This window comes from Mastomys coucha, unplaced genomic scaffold (genome assembly GCF_008632895.1).
Source record: "Mastomys coucha isolate ucsf_1 unplaced genomic scaffold, UCSF_Mcou_1 pScaffold21, whole genome shotgun sequence".
Classification (NCBI taxonomy): domain Eukaryota; kingdom Metazoa; phylum Chordata; class Mammalia; order Rodentia; family Muridae; genus Mastomys; species Mastomys coucha.
The window spans coordinates 79,114,236-79,125,415 of NW_022196904.1; the positions used below are offsets into that span (position 1 = coordinate 79,114,236).

Sequence of the window (11,180 nt, forward strand, 5' to 3'; positions counted from 1 at the left end):
AAAAAAAAAACCAAAAAAAAAAAAACCAAAAAAAAGAAAAAGAAAAAGAAAAAGTTTTGCTTTGTGTTAAGAGGGTTGGCACGTACCTGTATGGCCCATTCTTTCCTCTGCTCCAGTTGGATCAGTGTTTCTCTGATTATTTTCTGTCTAGCATCTTCCAGGCTGATTCTATACTGTTCTTTAAGAGGAAATCACAAGCCTTAGTGGGGCTCATCTGAGGTAAAACTGTGATGTTTATGAAGTTCACTTCTCATCACTCTCTCCCTCCTCTCTGCATACTTCTCACCCCACTCCCCAATTCTCAAGAATGTGTTTTTCTGAAACATCTATTTCTTCTCATCGGAAGAATTACTCCCATAATTTGCTAACACCTTAGTCTGAATTAATTGAGATTTCCAATAACTGTATTTTTGAAGGTTTCTTTCTCTAGAGGAAAATTCAAAACAATATTGGTAAAGCATCTATCCTTTGGATCACCCAGCTTATGAGTTCACAGCCTCATTATGTACATCTGACTCCAACTAAGTAGATTGCCAATGTTCCAGCACGTGATTCTCTGCTCAAGGAAGACACAATGGGGAAAGAGAGAGTCAGCTGGAGGCAGCAGCCCTGAGCCTGTACTGAGAGCATCAGGTGCAGCAGGGGACAGAGATTAAGTACAGGATTCCCCATTCTCTTGGATTTTCTTTCCTCCAGGTCTTAGGGTCTTAGCACATGTGTGGAGGTCAGAGGCTAGCTCCCGGGGTGTTGGTATCCTTCCAGTTTGTTTTTGAAGCAGGGTTTCTTGTTTCTGCCACTATGCATAGGTATAGTGCCATCCCCCTGTCTCAGCCTCTCCTCTCCCAGCACAAAAGCCAGGATTACAAATACATGCCAGGATACAAATACATGCCAGGATACAAATACATGCATGTGCTTAAGTGAGTTCCAGGGATGGAACTGAGGTCCCAAGTTTGTGTGGCAAGAACTTTCACCTCCGGGCTATTTCTCCATTCCTCTTTTCACATTTTTCTTATGCCTATAAATATCATTAGTGACAGAATGAAGATGAAAAATGTAAGCCTCGAAAGGTACTTAGGGGTCATATAACCAACACCTCCTTTGAAAGGAAAATGGAGGACAACTGCCTCAAGTCTGCCTCAGAGAGTGGAGAGAAACGAAGCTGGGTAAAGGAGGCCAGTCTCCCGCCAACGCCAACTCCCAGCCCCCAACTGTTATCCAGCCCTAATCAGGATGCTGTTGAAGATACTGGGATGTTATTGATTAAAGCAGACAAAGATGTCTGCCGTTAGCCATGTTCATCCTCTGGAGGAAGTCAGACTTCAAGTAAGAAAATTACCTTTTCAAGGGGTGATATGTGGGTAAAGTCAAACCCTCTATTTCAGATAAGAGGAAATATTTGGACAACATCTAGCCAAGGTGAAGTAGTGAACAATGAGGTCACTCCAAACATTTAATGTGAGGATAGTCTAAGCTGTTTATCACAGTGCTTATGGCGCTATTCCTATCAGCTGCGCTTTAGTTATGGCATACGAAAGATGATTATTTGAAAGCCAAAGTGTATTTTTTTCATACAGAAAATATTAAAAATCATGTTTGCTAGATTTGTGGACACATCATTAAAGCCTTCTTTAATTTATTCTCTAGTTAAACAAAAACACCACACTAAGACTACCGTAGACCCTAACTGACAATCAGGTCTCTGTTTCAAGGAATGGAGAGGTTGATTTTTTGTTGCTGCATGAGAAGTATTTATTTTCTGGGGAAAAAAAGCTTTCCAGCAAAAACAAACAAACAAACAAACAAACAAAAAAAACCCAACAAAAAAAACAAAACCAAAAGCCTACACACACACACACACATACACATATATCCTGTTGTATACATATATATATCCTGCTATATAAATTTTTTGTTGGAAATATATATGTACATATATAAATAACCTGGTATATACATTTTTTGTTGGAAATATATATGCATATATATATATGTATAATGTTGTATATACATTTTTTGTTGGTATGTATATGGTGTCAAGACTGAACACTGTATTGGGCAGCCAATAAAGGGGAGGGCTATCCATGGGAGATGCTAATTCTCCTTCTCCCATTGATAGTTGCCTGAGTTCTTTGTCTATAGGTAGAACCTTGTGGTATTGGGGAAATTTTCTTAACAGACCAGGACAGCTACAGCAAAACTCTGGGATCTTAGTCCGATAGGAAGGAAATGGTGGGTCTAGTCTTCCAATAGCCAAACTAGGGGACTAGAGAGTTGAGCAAGCTTCACCACCCTCATACTGTACTGAAAGTGAAATGACTCTCAGTGTGTGTGTGTGTGTGTGTGTGTGTGTGTGTGTGTGTGTGTGTGTTACCATTCCCCTGAACACACTTTGAAAAAAAGTATTTTGAAGAAAACTGAATATGGCCAACTGCCAGTCATTGCTGGGCAGTGGTCTGAGGCTTCATTGTGGCAGCCAATGAAGACTCTTGAAGGGCAATTAAGGTAGACAAGAGAGTGGAAGCAGTAAGAGATGAGAGCTCACCCCAGGGGTGGACAGGGGTCAGGAATAAGATTGTGTGGGAAATTAAAAAGGACAGTTAAGCAAGTTGGAGGAAATAGTACAGCTTGATATTTGGAAAGTGAGAAACAGAGGTCTGTATCATTTTACATGACATGCGTGAACCCACACACCCATCGTTTCTCACTTCCATTTGGGGTATTAAGACTACTTAGCCCTTCCAGTCCATGTAATGAGATGTCTTTCTTTGATTCAGGCCCTGGCCCAAAAAGTTAATGCTAATTATATATTCTTCAAACACAATCATTTAAAAGTTGCTGTAGGTCAGAACTTTAGCTATAATCATTTTTTTTCATTCTTTTATTTATTATATGTAAGTACGCTGTAGGTGTCTTCAGACACCTCAGAAGAGGGCATCAGATCTCATTACGGGTAGTTGTAAGCTACCATGTGGTTGCTGGGATTTGAACTCAGGACCTTCAGAAGAGCAGTCAGTGCTCTTAACCACTGAGCCATCTCTCCAGCTACTTTTTTTTTTCATTCTTAACATTAAAAAAAAAAAAAAAAAAAAAAAAAGAAATCACAAAACTTGGAATTGGATAACACAGCAATTATTTGCTGGTTAGTTTCCCAAAGTAGATAACTGAATGTATCCTAAAGGGCTAGCTCCATTGCTGTGTTAATACTGAAAGGTAATATGAACACTTTATCTTGTTCTAAACTCCATATGGTATCCTATGGATTGATTTTTCTTAGAAAAAAAAAAGAGTAGAGTGCACAGCACAGGGCTATTATGAAACTCTCATGGCTGCCCTATGGGATTCACTTGGTGCTTTCTGTAGCCATGACACTTACTGACCACTCATATGTTGAAGACAGACAAAGAAAGCAGGGGTATGCAGACATCTCTTTGGAAATGTTTGAGACTCTACGAGTAAGAGCTTGGGAGACTGTGAGTTTGTGCTTCAAGACTCTGGGCTGTTTGAGCTGTCCAATCTAAGGTGCTCACTTTGAAGACGTTAACCCCAAACCATGCAGGCTAATGCTTGTTGGCCAACATTTTACCTTCCAGTTGTTTCTGGCTCTGCTTTGGTTTTTTCCACCCACTGCCTGTGGAAACCGTGGGGTGGTCCTTTACTCATTTGACCAATCCTGTCTTACACTCATGTCCAAACCCTGGTCCTCATTCTAGGCTGACTCTCCTGTCATGGGGAGTGTCTGTATATGTTCTTTAGAAGACCGCCGTCCCCCCTTTTCTGTGGTACTGCATCTGTATTCCATTGATTCAGGAAACACATTGTCCATTGAAATTGATAACAAAATTTTCCTTTGGCCCTTGGTCCTCAGTGCCCACCTACCCTCTCCACACCCAACTAAAGCACAGTCTCTGGTTTTTTGTGGGCTCGCAGATGGTTGTCCTACTTTGATAACATATGGTTTCAGGAAGTGCCTGGCTTTTCGTCTACTCAACACGGCCCTTCTGTTCATCATTTTACTGGATTTGATCTAACTCTGTCACAACTGACCTGAAAGTTTCTCTGCATTTTCTTTAACGGTGTCAATGTCATTTTGCAAGGAGACAATGAGTTGAGCATGCTGAGCACTCCCTACATTCTTGTACTCTTCCCAATATTCTTTTTCACTGAGTTTTTCAAGCAATAGCTTCTCAGTCTCATTTATTTGTATGCGAATTTCTGTTGGAAAGAAAAACAAGCCCTATGTTATTTCCATCATCCTTAGGACCACTGTACAGTACAGACTGTTTTTACAAAGTTAAGATCTGGTGCTAAACTGCAAGTAACTCATAAATACTGTGGTGCCTTGAGTAGATTTTGCTACCATAGACTCAGGGGTTGGAATGCTTGGCCCATAGGGATGACGCTATGAGGACATATGGCCTCGTTGGAGTAGGTGTGGCCTTGTTGGAGGAAGTGTGGCCTTGGAGGAAGTATGTCACTGTGGGGTCAGGCTTTGAGGTCTTCTATGCTCAAGCTACACCCATTGTGGCACACAGTCTCCTTCTGCTGCCTGTGGATCAAGAAGTAGCACTTGCAGCTCCTTCAGCACTTTGTCTACTTGGAAGCTGCCATGCTTCCTACCATGATGACAATGGACTACACCTCTAAGCCAGTCTCAGTTAAATGTTGTCCTTTATAAGAGTTACTGTGATCGTGTGTCTCTTCATAGCAATAAAACCCTAACTAAGACAAATACAATATGCACAATTTTTGGAAATCTAAACTATTATTAGATATTTTTTATGATAAATCTAGGTATAATTAAACTTTCAACTCTACTATCTGAGTCTTGTGCTGCATTTAGCTATTTAGGGGAGGATTGGTAGATGTCATGGATGTTTTAGAGCGAGTCTGATAAACATACCACTTGGCTTATTTTGACTCCCCTTGTCATCATCTCTTCTTTTCCTTAGTCTCTGTGGCAAAAACTCTTTGGAAGCTTCACATGTCCTGCCTTACCTTCTACTAGGTCATCCAACTTGGTCACCATTTATCATGTATCCTGATTGTTTTTTGTGTCAACTTGACATAACCCAGAGTCATTTTGGAAGTAGGAACCTCAGTTGAGAAAATGCCCCCATCAGATTGACTTGTAGGAAAGCCTGCGCTGCATTTACTTGATTGGCAATTGATGTAGAAGGGCCCTGCTCACTGTGGCTGCTGTCAGCACTGGGCTAGGGGTCCTGAGTGCTATGAGGAAGCCATGGAGGGAAGGTCAGTGAACAGTGGTCCTCCATGGCCTCTGTTCCAGTTCTGGCCTTGAATTCCTGCCCTGACTTCCTCAGTGATGGACTGTGACCTGAGAGTTGTAAGCTGAAACAAACACTTCCTCCCCCAAGTTGCTTTTGGTCATCATGTTTTATCACAGCAATAGAAGCCCCAAGGTAACATGGCATCCTTGTGCTCAGTCCCTCCATGCTAACAGGTGCACCTCAATGGGAACCATTGCCAGAAAGTGATGTAGCCGGAGCAATTGGCCATTCCTTAAGATGCCATTCCCAATGCAGGGACACTATAAACTAGAGTGTTTTTGGAAATGTTAAAAAGAACTGTGGGGTGAGGGAACAGGAATAAGAAAGTGCACATACCAGAACTGCACACATCTGATTAGCCAGAGGGTCATGTGTTTCCAGTAGGAAGAGCATTTTCTTGGCTCTTCTACTGCCACCCCCAGCATCATTTCCCTGGTTCCTCTTTCCCAGTTCTAAGATGGCTTTCTCCAATCCAGCAAGGGCTTAATTCCATTAGGCTGGGGGAAGGGGCACCCATGATTGCATTAACTTTATTGTGCCCAAATGTAAAGCAAGCTAAGGTCAGTAAAGTCCTCTAATGACAGAGCTTCATGGAAAAGAACACCCCACAGTGTGTTTAACCAAACATGAGCAGGGTCAAGGAGCAATGGAGCCCATCCTTTGTCATTGTCCTAGTCCTCTTTACTGTCATGGCCCTAGTCCTCCCCACTTGTCACTGTCTTAGTCCTCCTAACTGTCACTGTCCCAGTTCTCCCTCTCACTGTCACTGTCTTAGTCCTCCTCACTGTCACTGTCCTAGTCCTCCTCCTCACTGTCACTGTCCCAGTCTCCCCCTCACTGTCACTGTCTCAGTCCTCCCCCTCTCTGTCACTGTCCCAGTCCTCCCCCTCACTGTCACTGTCCCAGTCCTCCCCCTCACTGTCACTGTCTCAGTCCTCCCCCTCACTGTCACTGTCCCAGTCCTCCCTCTCACTGTCATTGTCCTAGTCCTTCCCCTGACTTCCTCTAGGGCCTCTGCTCACTTCCTTTCTTCCTTCTCTTGTCTTTATACCAATCTGGATTGTGGAGGAAATGATATAGTCTGATACACAGTCATGCATTGGAAGGTAAAGGCATTAACTCACAAATGAGTATAACACTGGTGACAGTTTCCTAAGTTCCTAGCTTACCTTTCAAGTTTGCCTCCTGGTCTCTTTCAAACTTCCACTTCTCCTTCATTGCCTCCTCCACATCCTCTCTTGTTATGGCTTGTACCCCGTCCAACTTTTCCTCCCTCAGTTCTTTTATGAGATTCTGTATGTGCCAATTCTGTTCCTCCTTCAAGCGTCTATTCTGCCATAGAAACCAACAGTAGTTAAACACATTGGCTCAACTGTTCACACTGTTTGCCTAGAACCCATGCACAGGCTGAGGCTTGCAAGTACTACCTCTAGTAGCTTAGAGAAAATGTAAGGTTCAAAACAAAATAAAATCATTGCAGTAGCCATCAACAGGATGTTAGATTTTTAAAGAATACGTTATCAACTTACCAGTCTATCACTCTCCCACAGGGTCTATGAACATGATGCTAATCTTTTGAACCTAGCCCTGCTTTTGTCTAGACTTCCTAACTTATTCATCTACCATGTGTAAAGTCAGATGATGGACATTAAATGATATCTATTGGCAAACTAGAGAACGGCTTTTATGGAACTGCCATTATCGTTTGCCTTTATCACAGATGACATAATTCACAATCTTGCTTTAGGATGGTGGTCACTCACCATTCCAAACTTTACAATTGAAATAAAAAGTAAGTTATTCTTGTGGGTGTCCAATTTATGCTGCTAAGATGCATATTTAACTGGCTTAGAGTTTATTCTTGCCATTGTTGTCTTTCTGTGTGTATTAGAGAATCAAAACTGAGAGAACAAGTCACACCAAGCTGCCCTTCAGTAGTTACCAACAGGAGTCTCTTACAGTGATGTCGGTGGTCCCAGCAAATGACTTGAATTCATGAGAAAACAGAAGGGCAAAAACAGAAGCAACTGCATTGGTAAATCTGAAACTTATGTACTTAGACTTTCTCTAATTACTTTACGTGAAAAATATCAGTGTAGAGCAATAAACACAGACCTATGCTTCATTACTAACCAGTTAATCCCAATTTATAAAGTGTGTTTTATATGATAATACAAATGAGGAAAGATATTACTGAGATTGAGTTGGTATTGATCTTAATTAGATTACTATAAATTAGGATGCTAATTGGAATCCTCACGGAAGTCACTAAGAAAATAACTAAGATGTGATAAAAGAAATGATAGCTAAAGAGGGTACGCTAGGAAACATGTAACACTAAGGACAGTAATGGAAGAATAAAAGTAAAACGAACATGAGACACATAAAACAGAAAGGCATGTGTGGCGGTACACGCTTGTAATCCCAGCACGTGGAAGTTAGAAGTAGGAAAGCAACATCTTTTTTTTTATTAGATATTTTCTTTATTTACATTTCAAATGTTACCCCTTTCCTGGTTTCCCCTCTGAAAACCCCCTATCCCCTCCTCCTCCCCCTGCTCACCAACCCACCCACTACCACTTTCTGGCCCTGGCATTCCCCTACAATGGGGCATAGAACCTTCACAGAACCAAGGGCCTCTCCCCCCACTGATGACCAACAAGGCCATCCTCTGGGAAAGTGACATCTTAATCCTTACCTGCTGTGCTTCTCTTAACCATACCTGACCTAGGAGCGCCAGTGCTGACCAGTGGAGCATGTGCGGTAGTCCCTCTGAAGTCAGCTCCCTCTTTCATGATTTGATCATACTGGATGGAACCTCAAGAATATTGACAAGGCTTCTTTTCACTCTTACTATTCACTTGTGCCTAGTTTAATTCTTGTTACAAACACTGCCACTCTGACAATCTCAGAGTTATAGGAATATTGCCAGAAGCTTGTCAAGTGCCACAGATCAGTGCAGAATGGACAGGAGCTGTCATTTTACAAGAGGGAAACTGAGGCTGTAGGGGTCTGGGAATCATTGCACAAACCACCCAGACACTCAGTCAAACAAGGTGCCACACCCCAAGACTAGTTGATCAGGGCTGCAGTGCAGACTCAGGAGCTGAACTTCAATGCCTAGCTAGACTCCTACAGAGCTTTTAAGTCTGAGATCCACAAACACTTGTGCCAAGTTATTTCAACATCAGGATTTAGGGATAAGGAATTCCCTTAGGTACATGTCTTTACTGTACACTTATCCTTCTCCCATTGGTTGGGGTATTCAGCTATGGCAGGGGACTTGCCTTGTCTAACATTCATGTTTTAACTTTTCTACCAGGATGTCCGTTACCCATGTCCATGTCTCTTTCTGCCAAGTAGGATGTCATTTCCCAGGGAGGTCTTTGGAACTTAAACTTTACTCAAAATGCAAGTCTTACTTCAAAAAGCCCTTTATATTGGTGCAGGTGTCTCTCTTGTGTTGGGGTCCATCCCAGGGGTAGCTCATGAGAGCAAAACCATAAAAGCTCATACATATGTGCAGGAAGTGCTGTCTGGAAGTTGGTTCGGGTTCAAGCTTACTGTGCCTAAATATACAAAGCAGTTCTAGCTGGTTTCTGCTGTGATTGGTTTCCAAGAGCACAGAACATAACAGAATATGCAATCAACTTGAGCATGAGAAAGTTTCCTAGTAATAGCAGTAACAACATATGAGAAAATTTCCCTATAACATTAGCAACAGCATAAAAATGGTGGGCTAGATAGGTCGCAGTGACCTAGGCCTTAATATTCCATTTAGGCCTTAACAAGGCTGATGGCCAAGTTTTGCCAGAAAGCTGTCACTAGAAAGTTGAATAGTCAGGATGGGAAGCAAACTTAGGACTCCAGATTACATTAAAAGGTAAAGACACAGCCTTTAAAAACAAAAGTTGAGCCAGGAATGGTGCACATGTACAATCCTGGCATTCAGGAGGCTGGGAGGGAGAAGTATGAGTTCAAGGCTGGACGGGTATAGTGAGATCCTGTACTGGGGTGGGAGTGGGGCAGCAGGATGGCACAGTAAACAAAAATGCCAAGTAAAACAGTCAACTGCGGAAGTTTCCATACAATACAAGGTAAATCAGTGAAGGACAGTCTGTATTAGTTTCTCCTGGCAAATGCGATGCCTGAGGGCATACATTGGTTTCGTTATCATTTACTGCTCATGAACATTATTCCTTTTAATGGACAAAGCCAGCATCACCTTGATATTCACACTAATCTTATTTTTAAACATTTTAATTGTCATATATGTATGTATGTATGTATGTATGTATGCACATATGTTTGTAGGTGTGTGCATGGGCACAAGCCACAGACCATATGTGCAGACCCAAGGACCACTTGAGGGACCTAGTCTCTCCTTCCACCATGTGGGTTCTGCAGATCAAACTGGGGGTTGCTAAGTTTGGTAGCAGGTGCTTTTATGTACTGAGCTGGTAGCCCTTAACTTGGTTTTTACAAAATAATCTAAGTTTCCCATTAGTTATTTTAACAACTGAGAGTACACTGTTCTACATGCATTTACATATGTGCACACTCCTGGATAAGCTGAAACAAAGATTCAGGGAGAGAAGAGAGGGGCAGTGATTCACTGTGTAGATAAACAAGAAGTCAGAAGATAAACATGATTTCCAGGGTCTCCGCCTTCATGATCTAAGTAATACGACTGAACTGGCTTTCGCTGATATCCTCAATACCACGGAGCCAGTAGTGCTGGCTTGCCTCCTATATGTGAGGAAAACTTCTAAAGTCGGCCGATTCCAAGCACCAGAGATCGGGCTTCCTAGGGTACAATCCATCACAATCCTATGTCAGTCACTCTTACTGTGCGCATGCTCTGTGCCTGCCTACCACTGCTCAATGTTGCACTCACCCTCTCTAGGTACTTTTGATTCTTGTCCCTCAGCTTCTTGATCTGGAACATGAATCGCTCCACTGCAGTCTCCTTTATTTCACGACTGAAGAGACACAAGGATGTTTGGGTTAGTTTCCTCAGGGAAGGATACTGAGGCTACATCTTCATTTTAAACTAAATTTAAACCAAACAAGACTGAGGGCAAGTGAACTGTGGAGCAGTAGGGTAACCTGAGCATGCCCGCCAATCCACCTTCCTACCGCATGATCTCTTCCAAAGATTAAAGCTTCCCCATCACAGACGTTTCGTTAACATATAACAAGGATAGCTTTCATGACCATCCATTCATAGGAAAAACAGAAAGAGCAGGAAGGCTCAGGTACAGGGCAACCGAGGGCTATATGAAGTGCTTGTGTATTCCACCTTTCTGAAAGGGAGTAAATCTTGGAATGCTACGTCTGAGATTGAAGTAAGGTTATGGAGATCGCTTCACCCAAACTCCCTTTTTTAGCTAAAGGTAAAGTATGCACTTTTAAATTTTGCTCTTTACGATTTCTCGGTTGCAGGCAAATCAAATCTCAGGACCTAGAATTTCAGACTGTCAGATTAAGGCCTCACCGAGCTCTACATATTACTATGTGGAATAAAATAAGAAATCACACGTGAAGGGTGCCCTCAAGAGGGCTCATCAATTTTTGTTGAATGTGAAATGCTACCAGGACTCTCAAACCTCATTTCTACTTATGACCTTGTGTACATTGGAGAGGGAAAAATTGAGGCTCTTTCCTTCCACAAGATGAGACAAGGCAAAATGATGTTAGCAAATCATACAATGGTACTCCTCAAAAGGAAGGCCACTTGAGAACCAAGAATGCTGACTTAGTCCTGCTTTCACACTCTCTGTGTGGCTCACGCAACAAGATGCCTGGCTGGCATGCTTGGTGCCAAGTCTGATAACCTGAGTTTGACCCCAAGACCATGTGCATGTACACACACACACACACACACAC

At 42.3% G+C, this 11,180-nt stretch overlaps 1 protein-coding gene across 2 annotated transcripts in view; it reads right to left on the reverse strand.

Moving 5' to 3' along the window:
• Ccdc83 (coiled-coil domain containing 83) overlaps window positions 1-11,180 on the reverse strand; it is a 40,725-nt gene that overhangs the window by 16,724 nt on the left and 12,821 nt on the right. For both annotated transcript variants that reach the window (XM_031387338.1, XM_031387337.1), the window contains exons 3-6: window positions 10,189-10,273; window positions 6,461-6,623; window positions 4,048-4,215; window positions 87-178 (exon numbers count right to left, since the gene is read on the reverse strand). In XM_031387338.1, the coding sequence (XP_031243198.1) occupies window positions 87-178; window positions 4,048-4,215; window positions 6,461-6,623; window positions 10,189-10,273 (508 nt within the window). The remainder of the gene's footprint in view (window positions 1-86; window positions 179-4,047; window positions 4,216-6,460; window positions 6,624-10,188; window positions 10,274-11,180) is intronic.